This window comes from Mesocricetus auratus, unplaced genomic scaffold (assembly GCF_017639785.1).
Source record: "Mesocricetus auratus isolate SY011 unplaced genomic scaffold, BCM_Maur_2.0 Super-Scaffold_100019, whole genome shotgun sequence".
Lineage (NCBI taxonomy): Eukaryota > Metazoa > Chordata > Mammalia > Rodentia > Cricetidae > Mesocricetus > Mesocricetus auratus.
In genome coordinates this window covers 12,778,590-12,795,175 of record NW_024429200.1, presented here as the reverse complement: position 1 = coordinate 12,795,175, position 16,586 = coordinate 12,778,590, and the positions used below count along the sequence as shown (strand labels likewise).

Below are 16,586 nucleotides of genomic sequence, written 5' to 3'. Positions count from 1 at the left end.
TACTGCCATGAATTGTGTTGTAGAAAAGTCTTTTACTACTACAAGTAAATAAGTAAAATAATAGTAAATTTTTCTGTGCTCTTTCTGATTTCTTTAACTTTGACTTTACCCAGGAGTACACATGGATGAGGTCTATAGTATCAATGTCTCTCCAAGTTAGCTTTCTGTTGCTGTGATAGATAGCATGACCAAAAGCTCTTAGGAAAGAGAGTTCTATGGCTAGCAGTCTATAATGAAAGACTGACCTTAGGATAGGAGCTAGAGCCAGTAACTAAAGCAGAGACCATGGAGGAATTCTGCTTCCTGCATTGTTTCTCATGGCTCAGTCAACTGTGTGTGTGTGTGTGTGTGTGTGTGTGTGTGTGTGTGTGTGTGTGTGTCCGTCCGTCCGTCTGTCTGTCTGTCTGTCTGTCTGTCCAGGACAACCTGTCCAGGAGTAGCACAATCCCCAGTGGGCTTATCCCCAACCCTGGTACCCAGAATCTATCATTAATCAAGAAGAAAACCAACAGAATTGCCTGTTATCCCTAATAAAGGAATTTTCTTAATTCAAGTAACTTCTTCCTAGATAAACCTAGCTTTTGTCAAGTTGACAAGAAACTTACCAGAACTGATTAGGTCCTAGATCCCATTACAGTTTTTTTTTTCAAAGAAAGTTGCAAGAAAATTGAGAGAATCCAGAGGCATTTTTCCTGAATCAAGTGGAATTTCTTTCCAAAGAGAAGTACTTCCACACATAGATTCTGCTGTCGCTGGTTCATGGTCTTCTGTTTCTTCCATTCTGTGAACACATTGATATTGCTCTGTCGTTCTATTTCATGAGTACAGATTGGTTAAATGAGCCCAATATGGCTTAAATAAATAAATAAAGGTAAGGGTATTCTGAAGGCATCCACTAACATTCCTGGCACCTGAGTTGGGGTGTGTGATGGGTTTGTCTAATTTATCCTATGTCTACAGTGATGTGATAAAACTTGAAGTATTTCTTTGCCACACTGGCTCCACACTCTGCTTCATCATCGTAGCTGCTTAGCTCTAGAATGAACTCATTTTGTCCTGTGGCTATTGCTTATGTAAACATTTCAAAGTAAGTCATTTTACTAACATAGACATTCTGCTTGCTTGTATTTTAAACCTTTATTTAGCATGTTTCCAACGTATTCCCTATAGACTGTGACACACAGAATTTTAGAAACTGCAGTGTTGATATACAGATATTCTTGAGTTAGAGATCAGGGTACCTTTGAAATACCCAGTTGTTATATGGCTCTATTCTTCAAGAAGTGGTGTTCTTGGGAGGAAATTACAGAGTTACTGACACAATGTTGGATTTGGAAGAGAGAGCATAAGCTGTCTGCAAGGTCTAACCTGGAGAAAAACCTGTGTTCTCTTGCACACTACTGCAAAGTACGTGGATGTTTCATTCACAGGCCTATTTATTCCCTTCGTGTCATACTTACCTAGCCCACAGTTCAGTGTTCTCAGATTAAGGACTTTGATTGCTGTGGTGATTTGAAAGAAAATGGCTCCTAAAGGGAGTGACACTATTAGGAGGTGTGGCCTTGTTGGAGTAGGTGTGATCTCACTGGAGGAAGTGTGTGTCTGTGGAGGTGGCCTTTGAGGTCTCATATGCTCAGACAACACCCAGTGAGAGGCACTCTGTTGGCTTTGAGTCAAGATGGAGGACTCTCAGCTACTTCTAGCACCATGTCTGCCTGCATGCCACCATGTCACACCACTGATAATAATGGACTGAACCTCTGAAACGGTAAGCCACCCCAATTAAATGTTTTCCTTGTAAGAGCTGCCATGGTCATGGTGTCTCTTCACAGCAATAGAAACCCTAACTAGGACAATGGCATTCACTCTTTACCACATGTAGAGGGCCTTTCTTTTTTTGGATGTTGTCTCTTCCCCTTAGGACCATGCTTTCTATGTCCTTTTGTTTATGTCCCTGTGCATCCATCCTGTTCTCTGGTCATGCTCATCTTTAACATTTATATAACCATATTACTGTAATCTTGTTTATGTTGATAAATAAGGAGAATACCACCTTAGTAGCTTCTAAACCCCTACAGGAATGAATCACTTTTATATTTATTTACAGTGCCTTGTTTAGATTTGACTTGTCAAGCAATGCACTTCAAGAGGTAAACTCATATTCAGAAGAAACTGGTGTTAGCTCTGTAAGTTCAGAATTAACTACTGATTAGTAACTCTAAATAGGCTGGATTTACTACTTTCTCACCCTGAGGAAATAATTAATGTTTCTGTTGGCTTTCCTGTCTGTAAAATGGGTGTGATGGTGACAGCTACCTTCTTAGACTGTGGCATAATCGAATGAATTAAAACATACAAAATGTTCTGAACCGTTGGCAGAAGGAGTGTGTTGATTGCTACTAAATTTCTTAGCATTGTGCTAGCACACAGAGAGTCCTCTGTGAGTGAAACCTGTAACCATCTGTATTGTTTCTGTTTCAAATTCCTATCCAATTCACGTTCCAAATCATATTTCTTCTACTTCCAACTCTTTTGCCATTGTTTTATAGCTCTTGACATGGAATGTATACCATCTTGGGCCTCTTCTTGTTTTTCATGCATTTCTCATGTAGAATCAATGAATGAATGAATAATCAAAGTGTATATATTTAGTAAGAGCTTTTTAAATGCTCAACATAGTGCTGGATATTGAAGATTAAACCAGACTGATGTCTTCTTTATGGACATACACGGTTGGTTATATAATTATAGTGGGGATTTGAGCAGAGTCCGATGAGACTATATACTAATGACCAAAATTTATTTAGGATGGCCTGACAAGTGAGTAATGGCTGGAACTAGATATGTGGCAGTGAACGTAGGAAGGCAAATGGGATCTATATTAGTGAAAGAACTAGTAGAAATGAGTGTTTGATTAGTGATTAGGACAGGAGAATTACATGAGGTGCCATGCAGGAACAATGCAGGTAACTGCACAAATAACTCTTAGGTGGAAGTATTCATTTTCCCATAAGGTCATTATAGTGTTCACATGTGATTTACCCCAATACTTGAATTGTAAAGCTATGGTGTGAGGCTAGGAGTAAGCACTACATATGGCTTTAGGAAGTGTCTGAAACCTCCAGAACACCATCATGTACATTATAACTATCATAAAGATGTTTTTCTGTGGGAATGTTTTGTTGTTTTGAAGCTTCTTGCCAACTGTTCCTACTTCTGCGTGGAATCCTGGGTACACTTTATTAATTTGTTGCTGAGCAGGACTTTGAGGTGTTTTTGCAGCATGCTGCTGACTTACTAAGAACACATTTTTTAAAATTCTCACACCAGTCTTTGTTTATTTTGTACCTTTCTGACTTAGAGCCATAATTATCTATGTTAAACCTTCATTCTTTGAAGAAGGGCTGCGTAGTTTGTCATCTGTACTGGGAAGCACTTCACTTAGAGCCCTTTGAGTCATAGAACAAATTCCACATCAGCTTCCAATGATGTTTTCCATATCCTTTTACAGACTATTCAGCCTCAAAAATATTTGTCACAAAAGATAAAGACAGATTTATTTCAGAGGACTTCAGAACTGGGGGGCATTATCTGACCTAACTGAATTGTAAGTTTATCTGGACAATGCTGAGTTTGTCTTGAATGTTAGTAGTAAATAAGAACACATTTTTCCCTTACACAAAAACACTTTATTTTTAATTGAATCTACTATAAGTAGGTAAAAAATAGGAACTAACAATCATCTGTACCTCTATGCCAGATTGTGCTCTCCTCCCCCATTTTTTTTTTTTTTTACCTTTGTGAGTGTGATAAGCTCTTTTCAGAGTAGAGATTGGGCATTTTATCCTTTACTGGAAGTTCCTGTCAGTTGTACAAAGTGATAGGCTTAATGGACGTTCTTCTTTCAAGTATGTCACGTGCTTTGCCATATTCAGTCCTCATCACTCCTCACCCACACTCCCTTTCCTCAATCCACGAGGCCCCTTTCGCAGCCTCGTCTTCTTTCGTGCCCTGTGCGTGCGTGTGTGTGTGCGCATGTGTGCATGTGCGTGTGTGTGCGTGTACATGTGCATGACTCCTTGAGGGAGTCACTTCTTTCTTCCATCTTTAGGGATCCAGGCCTAGCAACAAGGGCCTGTACGCACTGAGTTGTTTTCTTAATGGTAACTCTTTTGACTGCAGTGAGATGGAATCTCAATACAATTTTAATTTGCACTTACCTGATGGTTATAACAGAACATTTATCATTTTTCCATTGTTTAATGGCTTTTTGTTTTTCATAATTTGACAGTTGTTTGAAAAGGACTTCAATTGTTCAGAAAATAAAACTAAGAGTTAACAAATAGGATGGTCCGCATACCAATGGGACATGATTGAGTGGCAAGACTGATGTTAGAATGGGAGTCTTGACTAAACACCTGACAGAATTAATTGGTAAAATGATATTTTTTTCTCAAGTGCACAATCAGTTCCTAGAAGAGGATGTTGGTTGTACTTAGTACTGTTAAATGTTGTGAACTCCTTGAAATTGTATTTAAGGACAATTTGGGATATTATATGTACGTAATAAACAACCTGTAAGTCATGGTTGGTAATTATTTTTTAAACCATACCACAAAGTAAAAAGCTAGACCAAAAAAATAGCATATTTTACTATTCTGGAAATCTATTGAGTAAAATAAGTGGGTTTATTCAAAATATTGTCCTCTGTTTTAGTGAATAAGTTTCTTCCATAATGTTTTGTATTTGTCTCCATATTGAGGAAACTAGAACTTTCTCTTCCAGGTTGTATAATTATATAATTTTTATTAACTCTAGAAACACCAGACTTTTAAAAGTCCTAATTAAACATAATAAAAATGCTTTTGGTTCACATTTTTGGGCCAGTGAATATTTCATGTATGGTTGAATCCTCAGTATTTATGATTCTACATCTATTCAGTCAGTTATCCACATAAAGAAAACATTTAGGGAAAATGCTTTTGCCCCATCTAATAGCAATTTGACACTTACTTTACGTTTTCTGAATTTTATGTTGTAGGTTACTAGCTGACATTTTTTTCTCTTTTCTTTTCAAATCTGTGTTCCTGTCTGGAGTAGGGCCATTTAGCATGACATCAATTTCCTTGCCCCTGAGTTCTTGATTTGCCCATGAAATGAAAATGTGTGCTTCATCAGGTCATCTTTACCTTCTTTTCTCTGCACATTTCATTTTAATTATCTCTTGAGCCATTTTCTGATTCTATAATGCATTCTTACCTCTAACATATAGAGACATTGAAGTAACAAAAATCTGTCTGAAACTTTAAAAGAAAAATAGTATTTTATACCTCTTAGTTATTTTTTAATTCAGTCTTTTAATAGCTCACCTCTGGCTGGTGCACTGTATTCCATATCCTAAGTGCCACATGCCCCAGCTAATTATTCTTAGGTCCCTCTTGTGCTTCACTTCTGAAGACACTACGATGGTATTACCATAAACCTTTGTTATTTGTGCCAGGCCTGGTGGAGCACACCCATAATCTCAGCACTGGGAGGCAGAGGCAGACAGATCTTTGTGATTTTTTTTTTTTTAGGTCAGCCTGGTCAAGAGTTCCAGACCAGAAAAGGCAACACAATGATACCCTGTCTCTAAATATTCATTATTTGGTCCTTAGAAAAAAAGCAAAGAAATTGTTGAAAGTATAAGCCTTTTGGGGTTTCCCAGTTGGCTTCCTTTCATTATTGCCTCATCACTTTAGAGTTTTATTTGGATAAATGAGGCATTTACACTCAGAAATTGCATGTTTGGACAGAATATTTAATTGGGAAATAATTGAAAGGTGTCTCTCCCAGTTTCTTATGCTCTGCCTGTAAACATTTTGTTCCTTACAAATTGGTATTTCTGAACCAGAAAACAAATTTTATGTCTCTTGCCTATTTTTAGAGTAATTACAATTGTTTTATAGATAAATAACTTTGCTTTACATCATAGCTAAAGCGTTCGGCACTGTCAAAAGTGTAATGTATTGCTATGTTGTTGCATAATGAAAGGGATTTATTACTGATTGGAGACTATCTGAACAGGACAGTCTTTCTCCTGAATAGAAAGACAAAAGCAATTCCGTATTTATCTGCCTGACTTCAGAGAGGTAACACATTTTCTCTGTGAAATGTGAAGAGGTTTTGTTTTGTTTCGTTGTTTTTAAAGCAAGGAAAGTGAAAGAAGTGGATCTGGAAAGGGCAGGGGGCATTTCAAGGGTCTGGGGAAGCCGGCCGACCTTCATGCAGATGCTAACAAGAGGTTTGTAGAACCCCTGAGCGAGGATCTCCAAAGTACAGCTATTTTGTGTGGAACATAGGACAACAGCATGACAACCAATTGAACCGAAAGTTATTATACTGTTCTTCTGAGAAGTTAAGAGTAGTGACCAATAAGAAAAGGTGTAAGAAGAGGGTTTGGGATGATTTGGGCAGAGAGCAAGATAGCATGAGTCTTCATGGAAGACTTTTCTCGATACCATGAATTTGAGTTGTAGCTTTGCTCTGGCGATAAGGATTACTTGCTGGTCTTGGGAAGAACCTGGCTTGACACCCTTAGCTCTCCTGGCTACACTACATCCTCATTAGAAAATGAGGGATAAACTGGGTGTCTTTAATCCCAGCACTTGGGAGGCAGAGGCAGGCTCTGACTTTGAGGACAGCCAGGGTTACACAGAGAAATCCTGTCACAAAAAAACAAACAACAAAAGATGAAGAAAGAAAATAAGGGTTGAAGACAGGAAGAGATCAAATTAGTGTATGCATTTCCTTATTCTGTGAGGTGTATGCTGTTATCCTTTTTATAGGAACATATGCTGCCATCATCTACAATTTATATGCCTAACTTAGCTTATATGTAGAATAAGCTTAGGGCATTATATTTCCTATTGATAATAAAATGCAGATTTTACCACTAAAAGGCAATAACTTCATTTCTAAAGGTTAAATTGAATGATTCTCACAGCTTATTTTCAGCTGGTTTTTTATTTGGGAAGCTGAAAGTCATTCAATAAAAGAATAATCTCTAAGCCTGCGTGGAATTTTTCTTTTGCTTGAGAATCATTATTTTATTCATGTTAAGTCATATCACCTGCTTTTTTTTTCCAGGTAAGCATAAGGACTTAGTGAAACCTTTTTTTTTTATGCCTTTAAAAAAAACTTGTACATTTATTTATTTAGTCAGTTAGTTGCGTGAGGCGGTTCATGTGGAGCACAGCAAACATTTTAGGGTCAGGTGACACCTTTAGACCTTGTGGGGCCCAGCAAACACCTTTTCCCGGTTTTACCTTCTGAGCCATTTTGCCAGCCCTTTTTGCTTGTGTTTTGTTTAAGACAGGTCCCATGTAGCCCAGGCTGGCCTTGAACTGCTTGCCTCCGCCTCCCACGCACTGGGACTACAGCATGGGCCATGATTGCCTCAGACTTTGTCCCTTGTTTGAAGAACACATGTCCACTCTGGTCTGTTGAGGGTGGCATCTGATCCTGCTGCTTTCTTTTAGCTGTTGCAACTTTGTTCTGCAACTTTGGAAAAACTGGTTAGATTTGTTTCCCCTGGTCCCCCAATCTCTGTCTCCTCTAAACTATTCTCTGCTTAAAAGTTTTAAAGTGCTTGATGCATTCATTTTTTTATTATAGTAAAGTAATTCATAAAAAATAACTACTGAGCTATGAGTTTTAAACTTGTCATTTTTCTCCTACTTAATGATGAGTTAGTTGGCTAGGGTAAAAGTTGTCTTGAATTTAAAACTAAGGAAGTACATTCAGCTTATTTTTATCTTTTAAAATTTAAAAATCTGTGCAGCTAAAATATATTACCTTCACCATATAGTTCTGTGAACGTTGACAAAAGTGCCCCACACATACACTTTCTCCCTTTAGAAAAGGGTCTTCTCTATCCCAGGCTGACCTTGAGTTTATGGTATAGTCAAAAGTGCTAGCATTTATTATAGGCTTACACAAGCATGACTAGTTTTATGTGGTCCTGGGCACGGAACCCAAGTTCTCATGCATATTAGATAAGCGCTCTACAACCTAGCTCTACCCGACAGCCTCCTCAGTAGCCTTTGCCAAAATGTTGTGCTATGGAATTATATATTTAAGAGTCACACTTGTCCTGGCTAGTTTTGTCATTTTGGCACAAGCTAGAATCATCAGAGGAAGAAACCTCGATTGAGAAAATGCCTCCATTGGGCTGTAGGCAAGCTTTTTACAGCATTTTGTAAATTAGTGGCGGATGGGAGGACCCATCCCATTGTGGGTCCTTAGTTCTACACGAAAGCAGATTGAAGCCGGGCATTGGTGGTTCACTCCTTTAATCCCAGCACTCTGGAGACAAAAGCAGGAAAATCTGAGTCTGAGGCCTGCCTGGTCTGCAGAGCTAGTTCCTGATCAGTCAGTTCTACATAGAGAAGCCCTGTCTCAGAAAGAAAGAAGAGAAGACAAGACAAAGAAAGGACGGAAAAGGGGAAAGAAAAGAAAGCAGGTATAGCAAGCCAGTAAGCAGGATCCTCCATGGCCTCGGCATCAGCTCCTGCTCCAGGTCCCTGCCCTGACTCCCTTCAGTGATGAACTATGATATGGAAGTGTAAGCCAAATCAACCCCTTTCTCCCTAACTTGCTTTTTGATCATGGTGTTTCATTGCAGCAATAGAAACACTAACTAGGAAAATGCCCGTTGTGCTTATATTATTTCTACTGCAGAGTACTATTACATGTTGTTGTGTGCATAAGCTGTTTAGCACAAGATGAATAAGCCATTTCACATTTTAACTGTTCATCAAAAGTACAGAACATATTCTGTGACCTGTTGCATGCCCTGCCTAGGACTGTCATGATTGTCAGTCAGCATGCCACTTTGTGTGTTTTTATTCTGAACATAAAAATGAGTCTTACCTTTTTAGCATTCACCAAGTCCTCATTTCTTTCCTCGGTATTGTACATGGGAGAAAGAAGGACATGGGTTGTCAGCAGAGCCAACCATATGAATCTTTCATAGATGCCTGTTTTTTGTAGCCCTCCTGAAATAGATTTGTCTACAAAGTCAGGAAGGATTTAGTTCCTCCTTATTTGGAAGAGAGGCCATGCTGGAACTAACATGCCTATCTTCTGGTTTCAGTGGTAAGCACTTGGTTCCGACTTCTCTTGCCTTTTGTCTGTCCTTAGCTTGCAAGTTCCCTTTGGAAATTTAATGTAGCCAATTGGACTGCATACCTTCATAACAGACAAACTTGTGTGTCTACAGATGTTCTCTGAAGGGCTGTTCAGAGGTGAAGCCCAGGCCCGGACAACCACTCTGTGCTCTGACATATGGGAAGCCTTAGTGATGTGATGTGCCAGCTAACAACAGAGAGGATGCAAACCAGACGTGTCTTAATGAGAGATACTGATGGCCTTTAGAAAAGTGTTGCAATGCTGGTTTGTTCTATGAGTGGTTTTTTCCCCTGCAACTCTCTCCTCCTGTTTCCTTTATTCCTGTTAAATGTGCAGCTCACTGAAGTTTGCACACACGTACAAGACCTCCCTCGCACGCTCTTACTGTGAAATATTAATAACCAGTCAGGAAAAGTTGGCGTCAGAGTTTTAAGTGCTTTGTGGTAACACGAGAGCTGGAGTGCATTCCCAAGTGTCCTCCCCACCAGAGCCCCATTTATTTCAAGAGATTATCATGCTGTACAGTTGGCTCCTCACAGAGAATCATAAACCCATTCCGAGAATTAAAATGTCACTTGTGGCCATGGAACCAGACATGTGGAAGGGAGGAAGAGTGTGGAGTGATGAGTGGTATTTTTGCCTTTCTGGTAGGGGGCTCAGCTGTAATTTGTCTTCTGTGCCTCTGCAGAAGGCATTCTCCTAGCCTGCACAGAGATAACTGTGGCAGTGAATGATTGCGGTGGTCTTTAGGATAGAAGAAAACTTGTGCTTCAGTTCCTTAGCAATTAGCGCTGACCTCACATTCCTATCTGTAGCTGCCCTCTTATTTCACTGACTATGCATTGTGATTGGTTGGCACTGATGGGACTCAGTAAGACAGCCAGTTCTTGACGGGAAGAGACATTCTAAGGTAGGGGAAATATTTGTGGTACCTTCAAGAAGCCTGCATGGGGACAATGATTTCTTCATTATTGAACTTCTTGGGTGCTTCACCCTTGTGTAGGATTTGGTTTGCTTCAAGGTTCTTCTTTGTTGTTAATGGAACAGTGATTGTAGCGATAAGAATTCATCGGTGAACTTCCTTATTAACAGTTCTAATTTGAGGCTTGCATATGATAATCCTGAGTGGTTACTGGTAACTAATAGGCTTACCCTCTTCCCATTTTCCCATGCTCTTTTGGGTGCTGTGATGTTTCATGTCTATCATAGGGGATTTGGGGCGGGGGCGGGGGGAGAATAGGATTTCTTTTACTAACATTAGGTGCATATGAACAGATTCATAGAACTCTCATTTCTGTAAGTTGCATTCTTCTAGGCTACCCGCAGCCCCTGTCCTGTGCCTGCTGTTCTAGGATTCTGCTTGGCCAATTCTCCCGCTTCCAACCAACTCTCTCATTCTATTTTTAAAATGTAGTTTTAGACCAGGTATGCTGGTATATGCCTCTAATCCCAGCACTCGAGGCAGACGCAGGCAGATCTCTATGAGTTCTAGGCCAGTCTGGTCTACAAATTGAGTTCAGTACAGCCAGGGCTATTATACAGAGAAACCCTGTCTTGAACTCTCCCACAAACCCCTCCCAACACACACACACACACACACACACACACACACACACACACACACACACACACACACACACACGAAGGTGACTGCTTGGTTTTATCTGGATTTTTAAAGCAGCTTGATTTATCCTGGGCTTTCCTCCAACTCATTAAGTTGCTGAGAATAACCTCAAACTTTGGATCATCCCGCCTCAACTTCCCGAGTGCTGGGATGAACTACAGGCATGCATCGCCACTCCCAGTTTATATGGTTCTGGGAATTGAGTGAGCCCAGGGCAAGCGAGGAGTGGTCTTCTGTGGCCAAGGAAAATCCTGGAATCCTAATCTTCCTGCCTCCTTCTCCCAGGTGCTAAGATTACATGTATGTACCACCATGCCCAGCCCACAGGAAAGTACTTTTTAGAGGAGAGTTGCAGGCCAGCGATTTTTGTGTAGCCACAGAAAGATCTGGTAGATGGCTGGGGGAAGAGACTCAGTAGGTGAAGGCCGCTTGACCAGCAGCCTGATGACCTAAGTTCAGTCTCCAGAGCCCACGTGGTGAAAGGAGAGAACCAACTCCTGAAAAATGTTCCCTGACTTCCACATGTGTGTTGTGACACACGGTAAATACATGCTTCCACATTTGAAAGATTGGCTCTAAGCTAGAAGAAGGCAGAATATATCCTTTGGTTCTCTCTAAGGAATGTCCAGCCTTTCTTAGGAGTCATTCTAAACCCTGTTGCTCTAGATTTGAGGTATAGATATTAACTGCTTTGAAATGAAGTTATCGGGGCATGTTTGTTGCATCATTACCTTCCCAATTTCAAGGTGAATCGAGGAAGCAGAAACATTCCTTAAAGAGATGCCATCCACAATAGCAGGTTAAACATGGCTAATGCAACCTTAAATTAGCTCTCCTAAGAGTACAGAAAAATGCTTGTACGTGGCTTGTTGTGAAGCACAGGTAATGTGAAAACTACCAGTGCGACAAAAAGGAAAGACTTCTGCTCAGAAATACAGTTGCTGCTTTATTTTTTACACCAGTGGAAGAGAATATTGGTATAGATAACAGAGAACCATACCTAATCTATCTGCTTGGACTCTCAAAGTCTCGAATCACTATAGTAGCAGGGAACTATTAACAGTAGGTTCCCAGCCCTTTTATGAGGAAGCAAGCTATCGCATAGAAACCCAAGGATGGGAACCGAGCCATGTAAGCAGGAGTGTTCGATATTGCCTTGAAAAGAGCATTCTGTGCTACACATCTCAGTTTTATCCTGAGATCTTTAATGTCTGGTTTTTAAGAACAAACTCCAGGCCACGTTTTTGTACAGAAATCTTTGATATTAACAAATTTGAGTGAGTTGTGCTTCTGTGTTATAGGGAAAGGACTAAAACTATCATGTTAGTGACATCTCTGAACTTTAAAACTGTATTAGCCTTAAGCTCTGTTGGTATATTCAACTTCACAGTAGAGTAGAAATTGGTCTCTGTTATATTTTGTTTCTTATAATCAAATTTTTTATCTTGTTTACCTTTTAGTTAACTTTCTCTTACTAACCCTAAAAATGACTATGAGATTAAAAACACTTTTCCATGGTCGGGTAAGTTCTTTGAAAGGCAACTTACCTTAACCACATTTAGTCCATTTTGTTGTGATATACTCTGAATTTCTAAAACAAATAATTTCTACATCTAAATTATCAGGGAGTGATTTATGGCTACATCACTTGAGGAAAGTTACCAATATTCTTTACTAGTCTTTTCATCTGAGCCAATGAAATAAATGGTCTCAATTTTTCATAACAAAAAAGAGCATGGTAAGCAGAGTAGTTCTTTCCATAACAAGAAAAGACAGACACCGTCCTGTGGCTGTGACTTGAGATTCGAAAGAGCTGACATCTCTTGGCTATTGCAGTCAGTTTAATTGACTTCATAACATCCTTTCATTCTTAAAATGTTGTCAACTTGGATGAAGTCTCCATTCTTCCTCTAGTGGGTGTCCCATGCCGATTCATCTCCTCTCTAACCCTTTGTATCCTTGCCTTGAGAACATGGACACTTATTTTATAATTTTGTATCTGGAAGCAAACACAGTAAGCTTTCAAAGTTTCGTGCCTTCAATTTTCATTGTTGACTTTCACTTCTAATCTTTGCCATAGTCCATGGCATGCCCTTCTCTGTGTCATCTTTCCATATGTCATTTCTGGAGTCAGTCTAGTAGACGTAAGTGGAGTCAAGGCCATTACATGGTGAGCAGTCAGGTCTCTTAAATCCTCTTGATTGTTCTGAATAAGCATCTTCCCAGTGAATAAAGCCAGGAATGTTTTACCCTGTACCTTGGCCAACTTAGCAAAAGGGGGATGATAAGAACACGGCTTGCTTCCTTGTTAGTATTAACATTAAAGGCGTGTGTGTGTGTGTGTGTGTGTGTGTGTGTGTAGGTGTGTGTAGGTGTGCGCGTGCTTGCGCACACGCCCACACGTTTATTAGTCCTGTGAGCTTCCTCCCCCCAGGTATAGTCAAAAGACACTGATGAGCAAAAGTCTATTTCTGGAAAATGTATATAACTCCAGGTTTGGAGGAAGACTTCTTTTTCAGTGATACTGGGTTGCCTCATGATTTGCAATAATCCATTTGATAATTGTTGTTGACTTACTGGCTCAGCTCATGAATAATGCCCCAGATTTAGACTAGTATGGCAAAAGGATTTGAATCAGGTAGTGCTTTTGTCCCTTGGAACATTTGTCTTGCTTGACTGTTCTGGACTTCAGCCAACTGCCAGAAAGGCATTTTTCCCTCTATACGTGTTTAGTAGAATACGTGTCACTTAAGTGTGCGCTGTTGGGAAGACTGAGAATGGATGACTGTCTCTCCTTTTCTCTAAGAATCGGTTGGAAGGGAGGATGGATCTCATTACTATAAATATTGTTTTCATCACAGCCTACCTCGCTGATTCTGAATGAGAGGAGCACCTTTGGCTGCTGTGGAAACTCTAATACTTGATAGCTTGTTATATTTTCATTGTTGTATGTACATTAATTTAGATACAATAGCTCTGTTGCTAGGAGAAGATTCAGAAAGGGAAGAGCTTTGGCTGAGCGCAGAGTGCCTGTGTGGCAGAAGTCACGAAAGTCTGCAGAACTTGCTGTCCTCTGAGGGAGTTTGCAGTTCTGCTGGCTGGGCTGAAAACCTTGGAAATTCTCAAATCCAGCGACAATTCCCCCAGCATATGTGATGTGATATTTTGATGCTTGCTTACTCTATCATCTGTTTAATTAGCTTGAGAGACTGAAAGGATTTGAAAGCCCTTAGCGCCTGTGTGGTCAAGAGCTCTGAGATTCAAAATGTTCATGCTTGGTACTCTTGGGAGCAGAATGCATGGACTTGTGTTGATGCGTTAAGACTATTTGAAAAATACTAGATGGCTCTCTGTGGGGTTTTTTAATTTCTACAATTTTTTGTGCTCATGTGATGTGATCTTTGTCTTCATGGAACACATCCTACTGCTATATATTTCCCTGGGTGGAAGAGTCTCACACACACACACGCGTACACACACTCACTCACTCACTCGTGCACACCCCTCTTCAAAATGCATATGAAGCAAGGATAGTTGGACTGATGTCCAGAAAAGTCCAGGTTCTGGACAAAATTAAGAAACCAGAGAGCTTGGAATCTTATACAACCTATTTACACTTGAAAACAGACTAGTTCTTATGGTTTCCTGAGCAAGAATTGTAGGTGCTTTATGACATGGCCTAGGTAACACTTTTTATTTTTAAAGAAAATTAAAGGTTCAGTTAGCCTCCCCCCCACACACACACACACAGTGAGTGCTCATTTACTGTGTAGAAGGAAGCACCAAGTCAACGAGAATGTTATGTGGTCTGTTGTTTGACAGTATTTCTTCTAAAAAGGTCACACGAGTAGCACATCTGTGTCATATATTCAAAATTTACAGATTCTTATGTGGTTATTTGCTTAGTTTCCTCTGGTCTTTTTATCCCAAACCAAAGACAAAGGAAGAGCTATTTGTATCCACTTCTTCCGGTGATTATTTCCTTCTTTTCTCCACCAGGACACCCAGAAAGCAAAGCAGTTCCTGCCCTTTCTTCAGCGGGCAGGCCGTTCTGAGGCTGTGGTGGAATATGTCTTCAGTGGCTCTCGCCTCAAGCTCTATTTGCCTAAGGAGACCTGCCTCATCACCTTCCTGCTGGCAGGTGAGTCCATGCTGCAAGTGACTCCAAATGTCCATCCTGGAAATTGACCCTTCCCTGTTGCATCTCTTGTTCTTCCTTCATCCCACCAAATACAGGCCTTTGGAGACTAGTTTCAAGGACAGCACAGAACCTCATCTTACTTAGATGGAGGGAATAGAAAGTGAGTAATAGAATTCTCATAGTTGGCATTAGCCATTTAAGGTCATCTGCTCCTGACATCAGTAGTAGGCAACCTCAGGGGCCTAGCTGCCCTGTCCTTGGAGTTTAACAGGCAATGCCACTTGCTTCTTCTTTTTCTTTAATTCAAATGTCATCAGGATCCCAGTCCTTTAGGAAAACCTAGCCATGACACTTCCTTCACAGGCCTCTCCATCTGCAGTATTTCTTGTTGACTGAGGGTGACATGCTGGGCAAGCCTTCCTCCTTTCCTTGCTGTCTAATCATTCGCCTCTCATAGCCTGCCTTTCTGGGTTGCTTAATGTTTTCTTAGCCAGTGAAACTGTGTGAACTGTGCTCTTTGAACAACTTACATTTATGTATTCAGGGAATAAATGGCTTCATTTCTTTGCTGCTGGCAAATAATAAAGATACGTATTTCTAGGCAGCCCTTGCAGAACCTGTGGTCTTTGAAGGAAGGTTGTCATTTCATCCTCCCGTCCCTCACACATTCATCCACTCACAAAGGACATGTGCCCGCTGTGCTCCCCGGATGCATGCCACCTTTTCTGTTACTGACCTGTTGCCTCAGCACCTCTTGAATAGAATTCGCTGTGGTTGAAGAGAAGCAAGAGCCTTGCTTTCTATCTGTCCACTGCCAGACTCCCTTGGCCCGTTTTTCCTGGAAGGCACTAAGAACCGCTCATCTGTACAAGGGGCTCCCTCAGGCCCCAACTAAAGGGTTGAGTTATGCAATAAGCAGCTCCCCGAACACCTGGCTATGCAGCTCACTGCTTCTCCTTGACTGTCCTTGACAAGGCACTTCACAAGCTCTTACCAGTTTGACAGTAGCTACCCAGCTCTGTGGGTTTCCCGAAAGACCCAAGTGAAGTGTGACCCCGGTGCTCAGGGGCAGTTTGGGAAGAAGGCTTGAGTCAAAGCCACACCTGACTGGAGGGCCCAACTATGTTTCTGCTGGTGGCAGTTGTAGGAAGTGAAGCTGCAGGGTGGTCCAAGTCTGTTCCTGCAGCCACTCGAGCCCTGATCTTAATTTCTGTAGCTGTGAATTCTTGTTATGGGATCTAAGGGATATATTCAGCTCATTGTCTACTCTACCCAAAAAACAAAAGCAGCCTCTTGGCAGTGTGGAGTTTAGTTCAGGGTGCAAAATAGAAAAGGTCTGACTGTTTCCCGGAATCCTGACCTCAGATTTATATATAAAAGAAAATCACTGGCTTCTACCTTCAATGGGGTCAACTCAAGATGTGTGCGTGGTAGGAGGGTTCCTACAGGATGCTGCTTGTTAAAGCTTGCTTCGAAAGAAGCCGTGTTACTGCCTGACTGTGTCCACCAATGTCTCTGTAGACTTAGCATTATCCTAATCATCATAGTTGGAAGAACATTGCCTAAGTTAGCTTTCAGTCTGAAAGGTAGATTACATGGCAGCAAATACATGCTAAAAATTACAATCACAAACATTTAGGAAGTAGATTT

The 16,586-nt window shown here is 40.7% G+C and overlaps 1 protein-coding gene across 1 annotated transcript in view; it reads left to right on the top strand.

Annotated features, from left to right (window-relative positions):
* Snd1 (staphylococcal nuclease and tudor domain containing 1) overlaps positions 1 to 16,586 on the top strand; it is a 401,485-nt gene that overhangs the window by 244,590 nt on the left and 140,309 nt on the right. The window contains exon 15 of the mRNA XM_040728507.1: positions 14,795 to 14,936. Within this exon, the coding sequence (XP_040584441.1) occupies positions 14,795 to 14,936 (142 nt within the window). The remainder of the gene's footprint in view (positions 1 to 14,794; positions 14,937 to 16,586) is intronic.